The following is a 24,071-nucleotide window of genomic DNA, read 5'->3' on the forward strand; positions in this document are numbered from 1 at the left end:
AGAAGGACCTAGGGATTACAGTGGACGAGAAGCTGGATAGGAGTCAACAGTGTGCCCTTGTTGCCAAGAAGGCCAATGGGATTTTGGGGTGTATAAGAAGGGGCATTGCCAGCAGATCGAAGGACGTGATCGTTCCCCTCTATTCGACATTGGTGAGGCCTCATCTGGAGTACTGTGTCCAGTTTTGGGCCCCACACTTCAAGAAGGATGTGGAAAAATTGGAGAGAGTCCAGCGAAGGGCAACAAAAATGATTAGGGGTCTGGAACACATGACTTATGAGGAGAGGCTGAGGGAACTGGGATTGTTTAGTCTACGGAAGAGAAGAATGAGGGGGGATTTGATAGCTGCTTTTAACTACCTGAAAGGTGGATCCAAAGAGGATGGATCTAGACTGTTCTCAGTGATAGCAGATGACAGGACAAGGAGTAATGGTCTCAAGTTGCAGTGGGGGAGATTTAGGTTGGATATTAGGAAAAACTTTTTCACTAGGAGGGTGGTGAAACACTGGAATGCGTTGCCTAGGGAGGTGGTGGAATCTCCTTCCTTAGAAGTTTTTAAGGTCAGGCTTGATAAAGCCCTGGCTGGGATGATGTAGTTGGGATTGGTCCTGCTCTGGGCAGGGGGTTGGACTAGATGGCCTCCAGAGGTCTCTTCCAACTCTTTTATTCTATGATTCTATGGACTTACAAATCAGTAACTGTGCAGTGACAGTCACACCCATAGGAGAGAGCCAGCTACCTCTGAAAAAAGAAAAGGAGTACTTGTGGCACCTTAGAGACTAACCAATTTATTTGAGCATAAGCTTTCGTGAGCTACAGCTCACTTCATCGAATGCATCGTGAGCTGTAGCTCACGAAAGCTTATGCTCAAATAAATTGGTTAGACTCTAAGGTGCCACAAGTACTCCTTTTCTTTTTGCGAATACAGACTAACACGGCTGTTACTCTGAAAGCTACCTCTGAGGGATTTGTCATCAGGTTACCTTGGTGCAGGCCCCCTTGGGTCATGCCTAGTGCTTCTCCAACACCAGTGCAGTACTGGTCTAGCTATAATGTCCCTAGCACTGTAGGATGTAGTGTTAGGATATAGATATTCAGGCCTGTCTGCAAAGGCCTGTACTTCAAGAATTTAGGTGTATTCTTATCGCTTGGCTAGTTCTAGAGGTATAAAAGAAAGAATCAAAATCACTGTCTGCTGGTGTAAGGGCCTTCTCTTACTGTGACAGTCTGAGGCCCTGTTCTTAGGCTAAGGCCTTTGGCTAAGCAGCAGAGGCAGCCATAAGCTGGGAAGCGAACCGTCACATCCTCACATTCCAAACTAGTCACACTGAAATAAGGTGCTATTGGGCTGTTAGGCACTATCAGGACAGGATTGTATTCCTATCACCTCCAGAGAAAGGGAAGTGCCTAGAAAATGTAAAAGGAAACTTAGTTTGATAGCATCCTGTCTGGCAAGAACTCACTTATCAATAGCTGGGATGTGAAATCCTCGCTTCTGTGTTGTCTTGTCATTGTAGTTCCCACTTTGCTATTGTTTGTCTGTATAATCTCTGTCTGGTTCTGTGATTGTTCCTGTCTGCTGTATAATTAATTTTGCTGGGTGTAAACTAATTAAGGTGGTGGGATATAATTGGTTACATAATCATGTTACAATATGTTAGGATTGTTTAGTTAAATTTCAGTAAAATGATTGGTTAAGGTATAGCTAAGCAGAACTCAAGTTTTATTATATAATCTGTAGTCAAAGAGGAAGTGAGTGGGTGGGGGTGGGCATGGGCATGGGCATGTGGGTAAGGGAGATGGGAACAGGGAATGGGGGTAAGAAAATTGGAATCATGTTTTGCTAAAGGGGGAAATGGGAACAGGGAATGGGAGTAAGGAAGTTGGAATCATGTTTGGCTAAAGGTAGGAATGGAAACAGGGACACAGGTGTAAGGCTCTGTGGTGTCAGAGCTGGGAAGGAGGATACTAAGGAAGGAAACTGGAATCATGCTTGCTGGAAGTTCACCCCAATAAACATCGAATTGTTTGCACCTTTGGACTTCGGGTATTGTTGCTCTCTGTTCATGCGAGAAGGACCAGGGAAGTAAGTGGGTGAAGGAATAAGCCTCCTAACATGTAGTTGCATGTTCTCTATAATCAGGGCTCTGCCCACATAGTTTTAAATGTCCCAGGATGGGATTCCCCCTCCTTCCCTGGGGAAGATTCCCCAGACTGAGAGCTCTTAGTTTGGAATAACTAACAAAACCATCCGAAGCACAGGGCTTGGTGGTGATGGGGGACCTTCAGCTATACAGACAGCTGTTGGGAAAACAACACAGCAGGGCACAGATCATCCAGCAAGTTCTTGTAATGCTCTGGAGACAACTTTTTATTACTGAAGGTGGAGAAAGCGACTAGGGGAGAGGCTGTTCTGGATTTGATTCTGGCACATAGGGAAGAACTGGTTGAGAATTCTAAGGTGGAAGGCTGTTTGGGTGAAAGTGATCATAATATGACAGAGTTCATGATTCTAAGGAATGGTAGGAGGGAGCTAGAATCCAGGATGTGACGGACTGTCTGCGGAGACTGATCAAGCCCTCAGACTGCTACCCTTTCCTACTTCTCCACGTGGGCACAAATGATACTTCCAAGAATGACCTTGAGCGTCTCACTGCAGACTATGTGGCTCTAGGAAGAAGGATAAAGGAGTTGGAGGCGCAAGTTGTGTTCTCGTCCATCCTCCCTGTTGAAGGAAAAGGCCCAGGTAGGGACCATCGAATTGTGGAAGTAAATGCGTGCATACGCAGGTGGTGTCGGAGAGAGGGCTCTGAATTCTTCAACAATGGGATATTATTCCAAGAAGAAGGATTGCTAGGAAGAATCATAGAATATCAGGGTTGGAAGGGACCTCAGGGGGTCATCTAGTCCAACTCCCTGCTCAAAGCAGGACCAATCCCCAACTAAATCATCCCAGCCAGGGCTTTGTCAAGCTAGGTCTTAAAAACCTCTAAGGATGGAGATTCCATCATCTCCCGAGGGAAGCCATTCCAGTGCTTCACCACCCTCCTAGTGAAATAGTGTTTCCTAATATCTAACCTAGACCTCCCCCACTGCAACTTGAGACCATTGCTCCTTGTTCTGTCATCTGCCACCACTGAGAACAGCCGAGCTCCATCCTCCTTGGAACCTCCCTTAAGGTAGTTGAAGGCTGCTATCAAATCCTCCCTCACTCTTCTCTTCTGCGGACTAAACAAGCCCAGTTCCCTCAGCCTCTCCTTGGAAGTCATGTGCCCCCACCCCTTAATCATTTTCATTGCCCTCTGCTGGACTCTCCAATTTGTCCACATCCCTTCTGTAGTGGGGGGCCCCAAAACTAGACCAATACTCCAGATGTGGCCTCACCAGTGCCGAATAGAGGGGAACGATCACTTCCCTCAATCTGCTGCCAAGGCTCCTACTAATACTGCCCAATATGCTGTTAGCCTTCTTGGCAACAAGGGCACACTGCTAACTCATCTCCAGCTTCTGGTTACAGTGGATGATTAGTAGTTGCTGAACCGATAAGAGGGGATGCCATTTGAGATTTGGTTTTGGTGAGTAGTGAGGACCTCATAGAATAAATGGTTGTAGGGGACAACCTTGGTTCAAGTGATCATGAGCTAATTCAGTTCAAACTAAATGGAAGGATAAACAAAAACAGATCTGTGACTAGGGTTTTTGATTTCAAAAGGGCTGACTTTAAAAAATTAAGGAAATTGGTTAGGGAAGTGGATTGGACTGAAAATTTTGTGGATCTAAAGGCAGAGGAGGCCTGGGATTACTTCAAGTCAAAGCTGCAGAAGTTGTTGGAAGCCTGCATCCCAAGAAAGGGGAAAAAGTTCATCGGCAGGAGTTGTAGACAAGCTGGAGGAGCAAGCATCTCAGAGAGGCGATCAAGAAAAAGCAGAAAGCATACAGGGAGTGGAAGATGATAGGGATCAGCAAGGAAAGCTACCTTTTTGAGGTCAGAACATGTAGGGATAAAGTGAGAAAGGCTAAAAGTCAAGTAGAGTTGGACCCTGCAAAGGGAATTAAAACCAATAGTAAAAGGTTCTATAGCCATATAAATAAGAAGAAAACAAAGAAAGAAGAAGTGGGACCACTAAACACTGAGGATGGAGTGAAGGTTAAGGATAATCTAGGCATGGCCCAGTATCTAAACAAATACTTTGCCTCAGTCTTTAATAAGGCTAATGAGGATCTTAGGGATAATGGTAGCATGACAAATGGGAATGAGGATATGGAGGTAGATATTACCATATCTGAAGTAGAAGCGAAACTCGAACAGCTTAATGGGATTAAATCGGGGGGCCCAGATAATCTTCATCCAAGAATATTAAAGGAATTGGCACATGGAATTGCAAGCCCATTAGCAAGAAGTTTTAATGAATCTGTAAACTCAGGGGTTGTACCGTATGACTGGAGAATTGCTAACATAGTTCCTATTTTTAAGAAAGGAAAAAAAAGCGATCTGGGTAACTACAGGCCTGTTAGTTTGACATTTGTAGTATGCAAGGTCTTGGAAAAAATTTTGAAGGAGAAAGTAGTTAAGGACATTGAGGTCAATGGTAAATGGGACAAAATACAACATGATTTTAAAACAGGCAGATTGTGCCAAACCAACCTGATCTCCTCCTTTGAGGAGGTAACAGGTTTTTTAGACAAAGGGAACGCAGTGGATCTAATTTACCTCGATTTCAGTAAGGCGTTTGATACCGTGCCACATGGGGAATTATTAGTTAAATTGGATAAGATGGGGATCAATAGGAAAATTGAAAGGTGGATAAGGAATTGGTTAAAGGGGAGACTACAACGGGTCCTACTGAAAGGTGAACTGTCAGATTGGAGGGAGGTTACCAGTGGGGTTCCTCAGGGATCGGTTTTGGGACCAATCTTATTTAATATTTTTATTACTGACCTCAGCACAAAAAGTGGGAGTGTGCTAATAAAGTTTGCGGATGATACAAAGCTGGGAGGTATTGCCAATGCAGAGAAGGACCGGGATATCCTACAGAAGGATCTGGATGACTTTGTAAACTGGAGTAATAGTAATAGGATGAAATTTAATAGTGACAAGTGCAAGGTCATGCATTTAGGGATTAATAACAAGAATTTCTGTTATAAACTGGAGACGCATCACCTGGAAGTAACAGAGAAGGAGAAGGACCTCAGAGTATTGGTTGATCACAGCATGACTATGAGCTGCCAATTTGATATGGCCGTGAAAGAAGCTAATGCGGTCTTGGAATGCATCAGGTGAGATATTTCCAGTAGAGATAAGGAGGTGTTAGTACCATTATACAAGGCACTGGTGAGACCTCATCTGGAATATTGTGTGCAGTTCTGGCCTCCCATGTTTAAGAAGGATGAATTCAAACTGGAACAGGTGCAGAGAAGGGCTACTAGGATGATCCGAGGAATGGAAAATGTGTCTGAGAGAAGACTCAAAGAGCTTGACTTGTTTAGCCTAACCAAAAGAAGGTTGAGGGGAGATATGATTGCTCTCTATAAATATATCAGAGGGATAAATACCGGAGAGGGAGATGAATTATTTAAGCTCAGTACCAATGTGGACACAAAAACAAATGGATACAAACTGGCCATCGGGAAGTTTAGACTTGAAATTAGATGAAGATTTCTAACCATCAGAGGAGTGAAGTTCTGGAATTGCCTTCCAAGGGAAGCAGTGGGGGCAAAAGACATATCTGGCTTCAAGATTAAACTCGATAAGTTTATGGAGGAGATGGTATGATGGGATAACATGATTTTGGCAATTAACTGATCTTTAACTATTCATGGTAAATAGGCCCAATGGCCTGTGATGGGATGTTAGATGGGGTGGGATCTGAGTTACTACAGAGAATTCTTTCCTGGGTATCTGGCTGGTGAATCTTGCCCACATGCTCTGGGTTCAGCTGATCGCCATATTTGGGGTTGGAAAGGAATTTTCCTCCAGGGCAGATTGGCAGAGGCCCTGGAGGTTTTTTGCCTTCCTCTGTAGCATGGGGCACAGGTCACTTGCTGGAGGATTCTCTGCACCTTGAAGTCTTTAAACCATGATTTGAGGACTTCAATAGCTCAGACACAGTCAAGGAATTAAGATGTGATTGGAATAACAGAGACTTGGTGGGATAACTCACATGACTGGAGTACTGTCATGGATGGTTATAAACTGTTCAGGAAGAACAGGCAGGACAGAAAAGGTGGGGGAGTAGCACTGTATGTAAGGGAGCAGTATGACTGCTCCGAGCTCCGGTATGAAACTGCAGAAAAACCTGAGTGTCTCTGGATTAAGTTTAGAAGTGTGAGCAACAAGGGTGATGTAGTGGTGGGAGTCTGCTATAGATCACCGGACCAGGGGGATGAGGTGGATGAGGATATGGTATGGTATGTTGGCAACAAGAAGAAAGCCAAGGAATGTGTGGGCAACAAGAAGAAAGCCAAGGAATGTGTGGGCCCCTTACTGAATGAGGGAGGCAACCTAGTGACAGAGGATGTGGAAAAAGCTAATGTACTCAATGCTTTTTTTGCCTCTGTTTTCACTAACAAGGTCAGCTCCCAGACTGCTGCGCTGGGCATCACAAAATGGGGAAGAGATGGCCAGCCCTCTGTGGAGATAGAGGTGGTTAGGGACTATTTAGAAAAGCTGGACGTGCACAAGTCCATGGGGCCGGACGAGTTGCATCCGAGAGTGCTGAAGGAATTGGTGGCTGTGATTGCAGAGCCATTGGCCATTATCTTTGAAAACTCGTGGCGAACCGGGGAAGTCCCGGATGACTGGAAAAAGGCTAATGTAGTGCCAATCTTTAAAAAAGGGAAGAAGGAGGATCCTGGGAACTACAGGCCAGTCAGCCTCACTTCAGTCCCTGGAAAAATCATGGAGCAGGTCCTCAAAGAATCAATCCTGAAGCACTTGCATGAGAGGAAAGTGATCAGGAACAGCCAGCATGGATTCACCAAGGGAAGGTCATGCCTGACTAATCTAATCGCCTTTTATGATGAGATTACTGGTTCTGTGGATGAAGGGAAAGCAGTGGATGTATTGTTTCTTGACTTTAGCAAAGCTTTTGACACGGTCTCCCACAGTATTCTTGTCAGCAAGTTAAGGAAGTATGGGCTGGATGAATGCACTATAAGGTGGGTAGAAAGCTGGCTAGATTGTCGGGCTCAACAGGTAGTGATCAATGGCTCCATATCTAGTTGGCAGCCGGTATCAAGTGGAGTACCCCAAGGGTCAGTCCTGGGGCCGGTTTTGTTCAATATCTTCATAAATGATCTGGAGGATGGTGTGGATTGCACTCTCAGCAAATTTGCGGATGATACTAAACTGGGAGGAGTGGTAGATACGCTGGAGGGGAGGGATAGGATACAGAAAGACCTAGACAAATTGGAGGATTGGGCCAAAAGAAATCTGATGAGGTTCAATAAGGATAAGTGCAGGGTCCTGCACTTAGGACGGAAGAACCCAATGCACAGCTACAGACTAGGGACCAAATGGCTAGGCAGCAGTTCTGCGGAAAAGGACCTAGGGGTGACAGTGGACGAGAAGCTGGATATGAGTTAGCAGTGTGCCCTTGTTGCCAAGAAGGCCAATGGCATTTTGGGATGTATAAGTAGGGGCATAGCGAGCAGATCGAGGGACGTGATCGTTCCCCTCTATTCGACATTGGTGAGGCCTCATCTGGAGTACTGTGTCCAGTTTTGGGCCCCACACTTCAAGAAGGATGTGGATAAATTGGAGAGAGTCCAGCGAAGGGCAACAAAAATGATTAGGGGACTGGAACACATGACTTATGAGGAGAGGCTGAGGGAGCTGGGATTGTTTAGCCTGCAGAAGAGAAGAATGAGGGGGGATTTGATAGCTGCTTTCAACTACCTGAAAGGGGGTTCCAAAGAGGGTGGCTCTAGACTGTTCTCAATGGTAGCAGATGACAGAACGAGGAGTAATGGTCTCAAGTTGCAGTGGGGGAGGTTTAGATTGGATATTAGGAAAAACTTTTTCACTAAGAGGGTGGTGAAACACTGGAATGCGTTACCTAGGGAGGTGGTAGAATCTCCTTCCTTAGAGGTTTTTAAGGTCAGGATTGACAAAGCCCTGGCTGGGATGATTTAACTGGGAATTGGTCCTGCTTTGAGCAGGGGGTTGGACTAGATGACCTTCTGGGGTCCCTTCCAACCCTGATATTCTATGATTCTATGATTCTATGATTAACTTTAGAAGTGTGAGCAACAAGAGTGATGTAGTGGTGGGAGTCTGCTATAGACCACCGGACCAGGGGGATGAGGTGGATGAGGCTTAGAAACTAACACCTTAGAGACTAACAAATTTATTTGAGCATAAGCTTTTGTGAGCTACAGCTCACTTCATCGGATGCATTCAGTGGAAAATACAGTGGGGAGATTTATATACATAGAGAACATGAAACCAAGTCACTTGCCCTCCTGTTCTCATACTTTTTAACATAGAATTTAAGGTCCCCATGACTAAGAGGTTTTTGGGTGATATAGGGCGGATCTCAATTGTTTTGCCCCACACATCCTCCATAACTCTCAAAATAGGTGGGACATGAAATTTGAACCAAGAAATAGAAGAAGACTGTGGATGCATTCGATAGACTTGGTGAAGAATGACATGGAACAAAAAGGTTTAAAGATGAACAAAGCTGTGCAAAATGAAAAGTGATGGAAAGATTTCATTCAGACCCATTGTCGCTGCTGAGCTGATGGATGGAGAAGAATTGTCTATCCTTAGTTGGAGAGAAGCCAAAGAGGTCCTGCCTAAGAGGTTACGTCTCTTGGGGTCCTTATATCTTTGGAAATGACTGAATTTTTCAGCCTATTTGTATTTTTCCTCAACTACAGAACTCATTAAGGACCATGGGCATGGATGGGAGTAGAAATTCTTAAACCCTTTCTGAGGGATTTGATACCTCTTCATAGCTACAATATTTGAGAGAACTGAGAAGGCTAGAATATTCGAAAGGCCTTTCACAGGCTCTGTGAATCTATGAATGAATGATTAATGTCCCTTTACGGATTAGCATTGCCAATTGCATGGGAAAGTCAGATGGAGAATATTGAAAAGTTTGTGAGCTTTCTCCTATATAATGGGTAGCTCATCATCATACAAGATGATCTGAATGACCTTGTAAACTGGAATAATAGAAATGGGATGAAATTTAATAGTGCAAAGTGCAAAGTCATACATTTAGGGACTAACAACAAGAATTTTTGCTATAAGCCGCGGCTGTATCAGTTGGAAGTGACAGAGGAGAAGAAAAATCTGGGTGTATTGGTTGATCACAGGATGACTATGAACCAGCAATGTGATGCAGCTGTGAAAAAGGCTAATGCAGTCCTAGGATGCATCAGGTGAGGTATTTCCAGTAGAGATAAGGAGGTGTTAGTACCGTTATACAAGGCACTGGTGAGACCTCATCTGAAATACTGTGTGCAGTTCTGGTCTCCCATGTTTGAAAAAGATAAATTCAAACTGGAACAGGTGCAGAGAAGGGCTACTAGGATGATCTGAGGAATGGAAAATGTGTCTTATGAGAGAAGACTCAAAGAGCTTGACTTGTTTAGCCTAACCAAAAGAAGGCTGAGGGGACATATGGTTGCTCTCTATAAATAATCAGAGGGATAAATATCAAGGCGGGAGAGGAGTTATGTAAGTTAAGTGCCAACGTGGACATTAGAACAAATGGATATAAACTGGCCATCAACAAGTTTAGGCTTCAAATTAGATGAAGGTTTCTAACCATCAGAGGAGTCATCGTGGATAGTTCTCTGAAGACGTCCATGCAGTGTGCAGCGGCAGTCAAAAAAGCGAACAGGATGTTAGGAATCATTAAAAAAGGGATAGAGAATAAGACGGAGAATATCTTATTGCCCTTATATAAATCCATGGTACACCCAAATCTTGAATACTGTGTACAGATGTGGTCTCCTCATCACAAAAAAAAATATACTGGCATTAGAAAAGTTTCAGAGAAGGGCAACTAAAATGATTAGGGGTGTGCAGGAAAGATCTAGCATGCCTAAACTTATAGGCCTAAAACTTTGGTCAAGCTAACTGTGTATACAGAGCATAAGAAGAGGGTGAGGAAAATTCCATTGTAGGGCAGTTACAACAGCATGGCTTAAGAAATGTAACCATAGCAGCTAGAAATTAGGAAAGACCATTAACTGCAAAAGAACAAACCTGTCAATAACAGGAAAAGCTTGTTTTGCTGTACTCCAAATAAGGCAAAGCAACTGTTAAAAGCTTACATTATATACCAAACAAGGGAAAACGCAGTTGGTGCAAGTGTGCTTGACCAATTGTGGTTTGGGAACAGAACAAATTTGCGGTAGTCAAGCTTATGAAATATATAGCTGCAACAGCTGTGTTAGAAAGGTAGCTGACTGCAAAAGAACGGACAGTGAATAACAAGAGGGGCCTAGTGGGGGAGACGCTTGTTTTTGCTTTTGACCAGTGTTAATTTTGCAATGTATTCAAAATAAGGTAATTAATATGGAAGTATGTGTAATTTGTCTGTGGTTTTAAGCTTTAAAAAGCTGTGTGTGCTTTGCATCAGGGGGCAGCTACTTCGAGCTGTTATCTACCCTGCGCTTGTAATCAATAAAGGAGCCTCAGGCCTGTTCTGATCCAAACACAACGCGTGGTTAATTTTCCACCACAGGAGTTTGGAACGGGTCCCATATGAGGACAGATTAAAGAGGCTAGGACTTTTCAGCTTGGAAAAGAGGAGACTAAGGGGGAATATGATAGAGGTCTATAAAATCATGAGTGGTGTGGAGAAAGTGAATAAGGAAAAGTTATTTACTTGTTCCCATAACACAAGAACTAGGGGCCACCAAATGAAATTAATGGGCAGCAGGTTTAAAACAAATAAAAGGAAGTTCTTCTTCATACAGCACACAGTCAACCTGTGGAACTCCTTGCCTGAGGAGGTTGTGAAGGCTAGGACTATAACAGGGTTTAAAAGAGAAATGAATAAATTCATGGAGGTTAAGTCCACTAATGGCTATTGGCCAGGATGGGTAAGGAATGGTGTCCCTAGCCTGTTTGTCAGAGGATGGAGATGGATGGCAGGAGAGAGATCACTTGATCATTACCTGTTAGGTTCACTCCCTCTGGGGCACCTGGCATTGGCCACTGTCATTAGACAGGATGCTGGGCTGGATGGACCTTTAAGTTATTACGGAGAATTCTTTCCCAGGTGTCTGGCTGTGGGTCTTGCCCACATGCTCAGGGTTTAACTGATCACCATATTTGTGGTCAGGAAGGAATTTCCCCCCAGGTCAGATTGGCTGAGACCCTGCGGAGAGGGCGAGGGGGGGTTCACCTTCCTCTGCAGCATGGGTCACTTGTAAATTTAAACTAGTGTAAATGCTGAATTCTCTGTAACTTTAAGTCTGTAAATCACGATTTGAGGTCTTCAGTAACTCTGCTAGAGGTTAGGGGTCTATTTCAGAAGTGCATGGGTGAGATTCTGTGGCCTGCAATGTGCAGGAGGTCAGATTTGATGAACATGATGGTCCCCTCTGACCTTAAAGTCTATGAGTCTACGAATCTAATCAGTCTGATATACTTCACAGCAAACCTAGCCTGGAAGTCATCTGAGGCAGGAATTGGGGTGGATGTCACTGCTTTGTCCAGTGATGATAGGGCTTTTCGAAGACATGGGAGGGAAACGGTTAGGAAGCTCCTGAGGCTCCCAGAGTAACATCCTCTTCCCTGTTTTGCTCTCTATCTTCATCCTCCTCCTGTTCTGGTTCTCGCTCTCTATGGAGACCCATATCACTGGGCGGACAAGGGACAGACCTAGTTAGTGAATTAGATCTGAGTTCTTTAAAGAAGAACAGGAAGGTGAACAAGTTCAAGAGGGCTTAGAAGGGGGGGTCCCAAAACACCCAATAAGGCCCAGGTGGAAACTGAATGGGTAAGACCATGGAGGAGATGGAGCTCATGGAGAAGACTAAGAAAGCTCATGGAGAAGGTAGAATGAGCGGGAGATATTTAGGAGGGGTTCTCTGTGATCAGGGAGTGGAGAATGAGAGGATGATGTAGGTCTAGCCAGCAGGCAAGGAATTGGTGATGGTTCCCTGCTTAATTCAGGGGAAAAGGAATGGGCAGGAGACAAGAACTGGTCATGCTCTACAGGCGGTGTCGAGCTCTCTAAGCAAGGGTGAGAGGTTGTTGGCAGTAGGATCAGGTATTGTGGCACCTGACATATTGGGACTGCCGTTGGTATGGAGGGCTCAACACGTGCGTTACATCTGCCAGACCTGTCAAGGACTCCACTGTGGGTGCCAATTTTGCGACTGACCACTTGGCAACAAGGAGAGTTAATTGGTACCAGGCTTCAGTGCTGGGGTGGATTTCATTTCCCTCAGACCTGAGCAGTTGAAGGACTCAGTCATTTTAGACTTTTCAGCATGATTAAGCCCAAGGCCTGACAATTTTGGATAGACAGTGCTATGGCTCTTCTGTGGTCTCTCTGTCCTATCCTATTCTGGGTGCCAAGAGCCTCCCCGGGAATGGAGCTCCAATCTGCCCTTCCTCAAGGTGGAGGTAGTGCCAGGCTTCAGTGCCAGGCTCCCTGCCAGTGCCAAACTTGCCTTAAGGAACGGACGAATGTCAACACAGGGGGCTGCAGGCACTTAGGCCTGGCAGTCTTTGGGTTAGTCTACACTAGAGGAACTACAGCACGCAGCTGCCCAACACAGCTATGCCGCAGTAGCGTGTCTGATTACGCTCCCATTGGCACAATAAATCCGTCTCTGGGAGAGGCAGCGCTGTCCACACTGGTGCTTAGGTTGGTGTGACTTACGTCACTCAGGGGGCATCTTATTCACGCCTCTGAGCGACATAAGTTATACCTGTGTGAGAGTGACAGTGTGCATCTGGCCTTAGGAGTCGAATCCCTAATTACAGGACACTGACTGAAGGGGACCTGTGAGGAGAGGGTGCCTTTCTTAGTCAGAGGGACTTCCTTTGGGATCCAGTGCTCCTCTAATGGACCACATCAGGAGGAAGTGTTTTAGTTGGCTGTCACAGGAAAAACGAGCCCTGGGGGAGAACGGCCAAGCCACCGAGCACTGGTCTGGGACACGGCTGTCACCCAGACTGAAGACACCAACTGTGCTCAATCATGGGGAGTAAGTGCACCGCGTGGTAGACAGGGCTTAAAGCTGTGATACTCTGAGACCACCACTGGTGCGAGGCACCACAAAAGCAAAAGTTTTTTTGTGAAAATGAAATGAAAAAAAACCATGCAGGGTGCATGCTGGCCAAAGACTCTGAGTCCATGTGCATGTGGTCCATGTACATGCACACAGACTCGAAGAAGAACCCTGGTTCTCAAGTGCTCAAATGTTCTCAAGCCCTGCAACCCACCACATACCTCCCATTCCCAGCTGCAGGCAGCCAGGCTCTCCACTCCCACCTAGGACAGTCCCAGGGGACATACTGGGGCATGCACACTGCACACCAAAGTCAGCTGCAGGAGGCCAGACCCTCCCACCCTTTGCCTCAGGACAGAGGCCAGGAACAAACGGAGGCATGCTCACTACACACTACTCCCAGCAAATCAGTCATCATCCAGCCACAATGCAGAAAAATCCTACCCACAATTCAGTGCTGCTGGACTGGAGAGTTCAATCTAGAATGGGACAGAAACAGGAGATTGCTTCAGACAACAGAACACACTGGATTCGTCAGTGCTCTGTGGACTCCCCAGTACTGTGGCTAGGAGGGTTGATGTGGGGGAGGTGGAGGTTGTATGGCTCCCTATTACTAGGTCAGTAACTTACCTGTGCTATTTGTGTCATCCACGTATCTGAGATTGCCAGCTGCTTCGGGTGACTGGAAGAGAAAAGAGCAGAGGGCAGTGAGCATCAGGCACCGATCATTCTCTCCAGTTGCCTGCCCCAGCACCAGGGACATGGCTGACTGTAGACATAGCCTTTTGCCAAAGATCTGGTGGTAGAGGGGCTGAATCAAAGGAACTCAGAAAGAGCAAATGACCCCATGTTAATGCTCAGTGCCAGAGTTGGGCAGCTTGAGCACTGCCCATGGGCTGGATTCAGGGGAGGAAGGTAGTATGCCCAGCAGGGTATCCCCTTGCTGCCCTAGTTGGATTAAGAGAGAGTGAGAGAAATAGGTAGGGCAGGAGAAGTAAGGAGGACAGAAGATGGGGAGGACGGCAAGAGCAATGGGAATCTACAGCCTCCCTGAAGGCCTTGGGCTCTCACCCACAGCCTGCAGCATCTGTTAGACTGACTTCCTCAGCAGCAGAATCCATTCTCTTTTGGTTCAGTAAACTCCTTCCCTTAGATGAGACAGGAAGCACAGACAGCCCAGGGCATGGCAGCAGCCAGCCTGGGGAAGGGTTGCTAGCTGGCAACTGTGAAACTCCAGAGCTCCTGCTAGTTTCAGAGGCCTCGGTAAATGGAGGCACATTTCAGCAAATGGAATTCTTTGCAAGAGATCCTCTTGGCAGCCCCCTGCCTTGGGATTCAAGCCAGAGTGAGACTCAGAACAGTTAAAAAGAAACTAATTTTGCTCAGGGCTATAAGTCTTGAGGTGCTCCAGGGACTAGGCCCATTGCTAGAGTGGGAGGTACAGGGACCTAGCACCTTATCCTGGATACTGAATCTCTGAGCTCTATGGGAAAATGGCTTTCTGGAACAATAAGCTCAGAGTCCTCCAGTGAGTAAAGGAGCTCTCTCCTCCACGACAATGGTTCCACTAGAATCTCTGCTATTCAGCTCTACATACTGCATCCATTGCTAGGGATACACGGCCTGCCTCGTCATCCCTCACCCTGAGGAGAGTGTGTGAGCAGGGGCATTATTGTGATTAGTCACTGACATGTTCTGGGCAGTTGTTTCGGACGGGAGGGGCAAGTGCACTTTGCATTTGGACTAGAAAACACTGAGGGGTTTGTGGTAGTTCCCAGGCTCTGCAGGAGGGAGTTCTACAGTCCTGGGTGAGCCCCAAGAAGCACCAACTCCTGCCTGCTCAAGTTTCACCCATTGTGCCTGAGCAGCAGACTCACTGAGGGTGGGGAAGGTCCTGGAGAGTGAGATGAGCCTCAGGTATCCAGACCCAGATCTGTTCGTGCTTTGGAAACAAGGACAGAGATCTTGGATTAGCTGCAGGGCTCTATGGGAGTGGAGCATGGGCCTGAAGTGACCTGTGTTGTTGAGGAGGCAGATGTTGCCCCAGTGTAGTTTCCTCAGGACTGATGCTTTCTAGTGCCGGTCAACAGCAATGCTGTAATCCAAGCGGCCTGGCAGGCCTGTGTGATTAATGCCAAGAAGGGATGTGGTCTCTTCCTAGCCACTCAAAAGTGGTAGGAAGCATTACTCATGGCCATTATTGTGTGAGAGTTCCAGAAGATCTCCTGGCCTGTGACTGCCTGGCCAATCTGTGGGTGTGTCCTCTCCCAGTGAAGGCTGCTCCATGGTAGCCTGTGGGAAGAATGCTCCCCTGGCTTGCATTACCACCTCAGCATGAGCTTGGAAAAAATAATGTTTAATAAGGATTAAAATTAAAAATGATCTGAATCATAGAATCATAGACGATTAGGGTTGGAAGGGACTCAGGAGGTCACCTAGTCCAAACCCCTGCTCAAAGCAGGACCAATCCCCAACTAAATCATCCCAGCCAAGGCTTTGTCAAGCCTGACCTTAAAAACTTCTAAGGAAGGAGATTCCACCACCTCCATAGGTAACCCATTCCAGTGTTTCACCACCCTCCTAGTGAAAAAGTTTTTCCTAATATGCAACCTAAACTTCCCCCACTGCAACTTGAGACCATTACTCCTTGTTCTGTCATCAGCTACCACTGAGAACAGTCTAGATCCATCCTCTTTGGAACCCCCTTTCAGGTAGTTGAAAGCAGCTATCAAATCCCCCCTCAGTCTTCTCTTCCGTAGACTAAACAATCCCAGTTCCCTCAGCCTCTCCTCATAACTCACGTGTTCCAGTCCCCTAATCATTTTTGTTGCCCTTCGCTGGACTCTTTCCAATTTTTCCACATCCTTCTTGTAGTGTGGGGCCCAAAACTGAACACAGTACTCCAGATGAGGCCTCACCAATGTCAAATAGAGGGGAACGATCTCGTCCCTCGATCTGCTGGCAATGCCCCTACTTATGCAGCCCAAAATGCCACTGACCTTCTTGGCAACAACGGCACACTGTTGACTCATATCCAGCTTCTCATCCACTGTAACCCCTAGGTCCTTTTCTGCAGAACTGCTGCCGAGCCATTCGGTCCCTAGTCTGTAGCGGTGCATGGGGTTCTTCCGTCCTAAGTGCAGGACTCTGCACTTGCCCTTGTTGAACCTCATCAGATTTCTTTTGGCCCAATCCTCCTATTTGTCTAGGGCCCTCTGTATCCTACCCCTACCCTCCAGCGTATCTAGCTCTCCTCCCAAACAAACTGGACAAACTGGAGAAATGAAGGTAATGCAAAGTACCCCACTTTGGAAGGAAAAAACGGTTACTCCCTTTTTGTAACTGTTGTTCTTTTAGATGTGTTGCTCACGTCCATTCCGTTGTGTGTGTGTGTGTGCACCCATGTGCACAGCTGTCGAAGACTTTTCCCTTAGCGGTACCCGTAGAGCCGGCTGCGGTGCCCTCAAGGCGTGGTATATTAGGCACCACCAGCCCTGCGCCCTCTTGGATCCTTCTTGCTGACAACTCCAACAGAGGGTCAGGAGTGTGGTTAATGGAATGGACATGAGCAACATACAGAGCTGTCCAGTAGGTATGGTGAATCGGGGCGACCGCTCCGGGCCCTGTGGGCCCCGCAGGCCGCCAGTGCAATTGGCCAGCACCAGGCGCGGCTGGTCCCAGAAGTGATGGGTCGGTCCCAGAAGTGATGGATTCATCACTTCTGCCCTGGGTCCTAGGGATGGTGCTTCCAACACATCTCGAAGAACGACAGTTACAAAAAGGTGAATAACCATTTTTTCTTCTTCAAGTGCTTGCGCATGTCAATTCCACTGTAGGTGACTCACAAGCAGAATCGCAGGAGGTGGGCTTGAAGTTCACAGTCAAGCAGATTGTAGTACTGCTCTGCTGAAACCAGCATCAGCCTGGATTTCCTGGATCGGCACCTGAGTGAGGAAGCTGCTGCCAAGGCCTGCACCCTAGTGGCTTGTCACAAGTGGTGGCGGGGGCACCTTCACCAGTTCATAGCAATTGTGGATACAACTCGTGATCCAGGATGAGATCCTCTGGGTGGACACTGGACAACCCTTCATTCGGTCCGCGACAGCAACAAACAGCTGCGTAGACTTACGGAATGGCTTCATCCTCTCTATGTAGAAGGCCAGAGCCCGCCTAACATCCAAGGTGTGCGGCCTGCGCTCCTCACCCATCGCATGAGGCTTCGGGTAAAGGACTGGAAGATATATGTCCTGACTCGTGTGGGACTGGGAGACGACCTTGGGCAGAAAGGCCAGCGGTGGACACAGTTGGACCTTGTCCTTAAAGAATCATAGAATCATAGAATATCAGGGTTGGAAGGGACCCCAGAAGGTCATCTAGTCCAACCCCCTGCTCAAAGCAGGACCAATTCCCAGTTAAATCATCCCAGCCAGGGCTTTGTCAAGCCTGACCTTAAAACCTCTAAGGAAGGAGATTCTACCACCTCCCTAGGTAACGCATTCCAGTGTTTCACCACCCTCTTAGTGAAAAAGTTTTTCCTAATATCCAATCTAAACCTCCCCCACTGCAACTTGAGACCATTACTCCTCGTTCTGTCATCTGCTACCATTGAGAACAGTCTAGAGCCATCCTCTTTGGAACCCCCTTTCAGGTAGTTGAAAGCAGCTATCAAATCCCCCCTCATTCTTCTCTTCTGCAGGCTAAACAATCCCAGCTCCCTCAGCCTCTCCTCATAAGTCATGTGTTCCAGTCCCCTAATCATTTTTGTTGCCCTTCGCTGGACTCTCTCCAATTTATCCACATCCTTCTTGAAGTGTGGGGCCCAAAACTGGACACAGTACTCCAGATGAGGCCTCACCAATGTCGAATAGAGGGGAACGATCACGTCCCTCGATCTGCTCGCTATGCCCCTACTTATACATCCCAAAATGCCATTGGCCTTCTTGGCAACAAGGGCACACTGCTGACTCATATCCAGCTTCTCGTCCACTGTCACCCCTAGGTCCTTTTCCGCAGAACTGCTGCCTAGCCATTCGGTCCCTAGTCTGTAGCTGTGCATTGGGTTCTTCCGTCCTAAGTGCAGGACCCTGCACTTATCCTTATTGAACCTCATCAGATTCCTTTTGGCCCAATCTTCCAATTGGTCTAGGTCCTTCTGTATCCTATCCCTCCCCTCCAGCGTATCTACCACTCCTCCCAGTTTAGTATCATCCGCAAATTTGCTGAGAGTGCAATCCACACCATCCTCCAGATCATTTATGAAGATATTGAATAAAACCGGCCCCAGGACCGACCCTTGGGGCACTCCACTTGATACCGGCTGCCAACTAGACATGGAGCCATTGATCACTACCCGTACACGGAAGATCGTACACGGCGGCTTTAACATGAGCGCCTTAATCTTGGACACCCTATGGGCTGAAGTTATAGCAACCAAAAAAGAGAACTTCCAGGATAACAGGAGAAGGGAGCAGGAAGCCAGGGGCTCAAAGGGGGGAGGAGGGGCCCTGTGAACCTAGAAAGCATAGGTTCAGGTCCCAAGGAGGGACCAGGACTCAGCATGTGGGTAAAGGCACTCCAGACCTTTCAGAAACCACGCCGTCATGGGATGGGCAAAGACCGACCTTCCTTTAAACAGAGGGTGAAAGCTGAAATAGACGCCAGGTGCACCCTGATCGAGGACAGCGACAGGCCCTGGAGCTTCAGGTGTAGCAAACAGTCTAGGACATCCTGCAGAGGGGCCTTCTCCGCCTGGATACAGTGATCCGTAGACCAACATGTGAACCGCTTCCATTTGGATATGTAAATAGCCCTGGTGGAGGGCTTCCTGATGCCCAGCAAGACCTGCTGGACACCAGTGGAACACTGCTGCTCCTCCCTGCTCAGCCATGCAGGAACCAGGCTGTCAGGTGCAGTGCCACCAGGTTTGGGTGCAGCAGGTTGCCATGGTTCTGGGACAGTAGGTCCGGACAAAGAGGCAGCTGTAACAGGGTGGCTGCCAAAAGGCTCAGGAGCATGGCAAACCAGTGCTGACGAGACCACGCCGGGGCTATGAGGATGACTGAAGCTTGGTCTCATTTCACCTTGAGCAGGACCCTGTGGAGCAGTGGCACCGGTGGGAAGGCATACATGAGTGCTCCTGACCATGGGATCAGGAAGGCATCTGACAGGGAGCCCTTGTCCCTGCCCTGCAGAGAACAGAACAGAACATGTGGCACTTCCTGTTCAGTCTGGAGTCCCCCACCTTCGGAAGACTAGGCTGACCACCTCCAGGTGGAGCAACCATTCGTGGTGAGATGAGAAGGTCCTGCTGAGGCGATCTGCCAGGATGTTCTTGGTACTGGACAGGTGGGCAGCCACCAAATGAATGTTGTGCCACACACAAAAGTCCAAAAGGCTGAGCCCGACAAAGGGCTGAAGACCTGGTGCGACCCTGCCTGTTGATGTAGTACATTGTGGCAGTATTGTCCGTCAGGACCTGCAACACCTTGCCTTTCAGGCAAGGCAGGAAAGCCTGGCACGCCTGGACTTCAGAAAACCAGACTTTGACAACCTCAGGGAACTGATAGGCAGGATCCCCTGGGAGAATAACATGAGGGAGAAAGGAGTCCAGGAGAGCTGGCTGTATTTTAAAGAATCCTTACTGAGGTTACAGGTACAAACCATCCTGATGTGTAGAAAGAACAGTAAATATGGCAGGCGACCAGCTTGGCTTAACAGTGAAATCTTTGCTGATCTTAAACACAAAAAAGAAGCTTACAAGAAGTGGAACAAGGTCACGAACAAGGTCAGCTCCCAGACTACTGCACTGGGCAGCACAGCATGGGGAGGAGGTGACCAGCCCTCTTTGGAGAAAGAAGTGGTTCGGGACTATTTAGAAAAACTGGACAAGCACAAGTCCATGGGGCCAGATGCGCTGCATCCAAGAGTGCTAAAGGAGCTGGCGGATGTGATTGCAGAGCCATTGGCCATTATCTTTGAAAACTCATGGCGATCGGGGGAAGTCCCGGACGACTGGAAAAAGGCTAAAGTAGTGCCCATCTTTAAAAAAGGGAAGGAGGAGGATCCTGGGAACTACAGGCCAGTCAGCCTCACCTCAGTCCCTGGAAAATTCATGGAGCAGGTCCTCAAGGAATCAATTCTGAAGCACTTAGACGAGAGGAAAGTGATCAGGAACAGTCAGCATGGATTCTAAAAGGGCAAGTCATGCCTGATGAATCTAATTGCCTTCTATGACGAGATAACTGGCTCTGTGGATGAGGGGAAAGCAGTGGACATGTTGTTCCTTGCCCTTAGCGAAGCTTTTGACACGGTCTCCCACAGTATTCTTGCCAGCAATTTAAAGAAGTATGGGCTGGATCAATGGACTATAAGGTGGATAGAAAGCTGGCTAGATTGTCGGGCTCAACGGGTAGTGATCAATGGCTCCATATCTAGTTGGCAGCTGGTATCAAGTGGAGTGCCCCAAGAGTGGTGAAACACTGGAATGCGTTACCTAGGGAGGTGGTGGAATCTCCTTCCTTAGAAGTTTTTAAGGTCAGGCTTGACAAAGCCCTGGCTGGGATGATTTACTTGGGGATTGGTCCTGCTTTGAGCAGGGGGTTGGACTAGATGACCCCCTGAGGTCCTTTCCAACCCTGATATTCTATGATTTTCTGATTCCCTGACACTGATATGAAGGGCTAGGTCATGTTGCAACCAACGGCACTGGGTGCTGAGGTCACCCAGATGGGCCCCCCAGCCCAGGTCCGACATGTCCGAAACCAAGGGGAGTGAGGGTTCCGGGGTCAAGAAGGGGACTCCCTGAAGCACCGACCTGGGATCCCGCCACCAGTAGAGCGAAGGGAGGACATGGCTCGGCACCCAAGGTGTGCCTGCTGGGAATATAGACCGAGGCCAGCCATGTTTGTAGGGGCCTCAGATGAAACCGGGCATGGCTTACCACATAGGTGCACGTGGCCACCATCAGTCGCAGGCACGTGTGGGCCGTGGTGAGAGGCTGGCTCTGAATGTGGATGATCAGGTCAGACATGGCTTGAAAACGTGTTTCTGGCAGGAAAGTCCTGGCCCGCCTGGAGCTGAGAACCGCACCAATGAACTCTATGTGTTGAACTGGTGCTAACATGGATTTTTCTGCGTTTATTAGGAGACCAGGTCACTGCAGATGGAGTGCACCAGATCAAGGCTCCTCTGGACCTATTCCTGAAACCTGTCTTTCATGAGCCAGTCGCCGAGACACAGGAAGATCTGGAACCCTTGTCGCCTCAGGTAACCCGCCACCAGCACCACGCATTTCGTGAATATCCTGGGGGCCGAGGACAGGCCAAAGGGCAGCGCCGTAAACTGGAAGTGGCGCCCTGCCACTATAAAGCGCAGGAAACATCTGTTCCCCTGGAAGATAGAGACATGAAAGTAAGCGTCTTTTAAGACAAGTTTCGCTTACCAGTTGCCAAGAACCAGAGAAGGGATGATGGAGGCCAGGGACTTTAGCAAAGCTTAAAGCTTTAGTTTCTTGACTTTAGCAAAGCTTTTGACACGGTCTCCCATAGTATTCTTGTCAGCAAGTTAAGGAAGTATGGGCTGGATGAATGCACTATAAGGTGGGTAGAAAGCTGGCTAGATTGTCGGGCTCAATGGGTAGTGATCAATGGCTCCATGTCTAGTTGGCAGCCGGTATCAAGTGGAGTGCCCCAAGGGTCGGTCCTGGGGCCGGTTTTATTCAATATCTTCATAAATGATCTCGAGGGTGGTGTGGATTGCACTCTCAGCAAATTTGTGGATGATACTAAACTGGGAGGAGTGGTAGATACGCTGGAGGGGAGGGATAGGATACAGAAGGACCTAGACCAATTGGAAGATTGGGCCAAAAGGAATCTGATGAGGTTCAATAAGGATAAGTGCAGGGTCCTGCACTTAGGACGGAAGAACCCAATGCACAGCTACAGACTAGGGACCGAATGGCTAGGCAGCAGTTCTGCGGAAAAGGACCTAGGGGTGACAGTGGACGAGAAGCTGGATATGAGTCAGCAGTGTGCCCTTGTTGCCAAGAAGGCCAATGGCATTTTGGGATGTATAAGTAGGGGCATAGCGAGCAGATCGAGGGACGTGATCGTTCCCCTCTATTCGACATTGGTGAGGCCTCATCTGGAGTACTGTGTCCAGTTTTGGGCCCCACACTTCAAGAAGGATGTGGATAAATTGGAGAGAGTCCAGCGAAGGGCAACAAAAATGATTAGGGGACTGGAACACATGACTTATGAGGAGAGGCTGAGGGAGCTGGGATTATTTAGCCTGCAGAAGAGAAGAATGAGGGGGGATTTGATAGCTGCTTTCAACTACCTGAAAGGGGGTTCCAAAGAGGATGGCTCTAGACTGTTCTCAATGGTAGCAGATGACAGAACGAGGAGTAATGGTCTCAAGTTGCAGTGGGGGAGGTTTAGATTGGATATTAGGAAAAACTTTTTCACTAAGAGGGTGGTGAAACACTGGAATGCGTTACCTAGGGAGGTGGTAGAATCTCCTTCCTTAGAGGTTTTTAAGGTCAGGCTTGACAAAGCCCTGGCTGGGATGATTTAACTGGGAATTGGTCCTGCTTTGAGCAGGGGGTTGGACTAGATGACCTTCTGGGGTCCCTTCCAACCCTGATATTCTATGATTCTATGATACCATGTGGACCTTCCACTTCAACAGAGACTTGTTGAGGCCCTGCAGGTCCAGGATGGGTCTGAGCCCCACTTTTGCCTTTGGGATTAGGAAGTAGCGGGAGTAGAATCCTCTTCCTTGCATATCCTGAGGTGTAGGAGGTTCTTGACCTCCTGAGCGAGGAGTTGCTTGTGAGAAGGGTCCCTGAAGAGGAATAGGGAAGGGGGGGGCAGGAAGGAGGAGTGGACAAAAATTGCAGGGTGTAGCCCCGAGCCACTATGTCCAGGACCCAACGGTCCAAGGTAACCCACGACCAGGCCAAGCAGTAAGAGAAAAGGTGGTTGAGGAAGGGGCGGGAAGGATCCGGGAAGTTGGCTGATGCATCGCTCCCGAGCCCACCCTCAAAATGAGCGCTTCTGGCCCCCCTGATGTTTTGCTGGGCCAGGCTCCGCAGGAGATTGGGACGTTGAAGGGCGGCGGCAGTTGAACCCAGTGTCCCTTTTCCTCGTTGGCCCCTGCAGACGCTGCCACTGACTGGGAGGTGGGGGAGGCCAAAACGGCTGCCTAGACGACTGAGGCATGTGCATCCCCAGGGAACAGAGGGTCGCCTTTATGTCCTTTAGGCCGTGCAGACGAGCATCCGTTTGATCAGAAAACAGGCCGACACTGTCAAACAGAAGGTCCTGGATCAAGGCCTGCATCTCCTGTGACAGGCTGGCGGTCTGGTGCCAGGAACTGCGCCGTATGACCACTGCTGAGAAGACCTCCTGGGCAGCTGAATTGGCGGAGTCCTGACCCATCTGGAGAGAGGACCGAGCTGCTACGGTCCCTTCCTTCACCAGGGTGGCGAATTCCTGGGCCGCTTCCTGGGACACAGAATCCTTGAACTTGAGGAGAGAGCCCCACAAGTTAAAATTGTAGCGGCCTGGTGATTTGCCACCTGAAGCTGGAGGCTAGCCATAGAAAAAAATCTTTTGGACGAATAAGTCATCTTTTCACCTCTTTATTCTTAGCGGTAGAACTGGTGGGCCCCCGTTTGTCCCGTTCGTTGGCCACTGACACCACCAATGAACCTGATGGCGGATAAGTATATAAGTATTCGAACCCCTTTGCGGGGGCAAAGTACTTGTTTCCGCCCTTTTCGAGGTTGGCAGGATGGAGGATGGCCTTGGCGATATTCAGGAGCCCTTTGTGAACTGGGAGCGCAACCTGGGTTGGGG

The 24,071-nt window shown here is 48.1% G+C and overlaps 1 protein-coding gene across 20 annotated transcripts in view; it reads right to left on the bottom strand.

Annotated features, from left to right (window-relative positions):
* SCRIB (scribble planar cell polarity protein) overlaps positions 1 to 24,071 on the bottom strand; it is a 237,931-nt gene that overhangs the window by 3,200 nt on the left and 210,660 nt on the right. For 14 of the 20 annotated variants that reach the window (XM_084621786.1, XM_084621778.1, XM_084621790.1 and 11 more), the window contains one exon: positions 13,843 to 13,894. The exons of 2 other annotated variants lie outside the window; for them this stretch is intronic. In XM_084621786.1, coding sequence (XP_084477912.1) covers positions 13,843 to 13,894 — 52 coding nt within the window. Of the gene's footprint in view, positions 1 to 13,656; positions 13,692 to 13,842; positions 13,895 to 24,071 lie in introns of all 20 variants that reach the window. 4 more of the 20 variants (XM_084621780.1, XM_084621773.1, XM_084621781.1 and 1 more) reach the window with 2 other exon arrangements.

This window comes from Lepidochelys olivacea, assembly GCF_965140295.1.
Source record: "Lepidochelys olivacea isolate rLepOli2 genome assembly, chromosome: 2".
NCBI classification, from domain to species: Eukaryota; Metazoa; Chordata; order Testudines; family Cheloniidae; genus Lepidochelys; species Lepidochelys olivacea.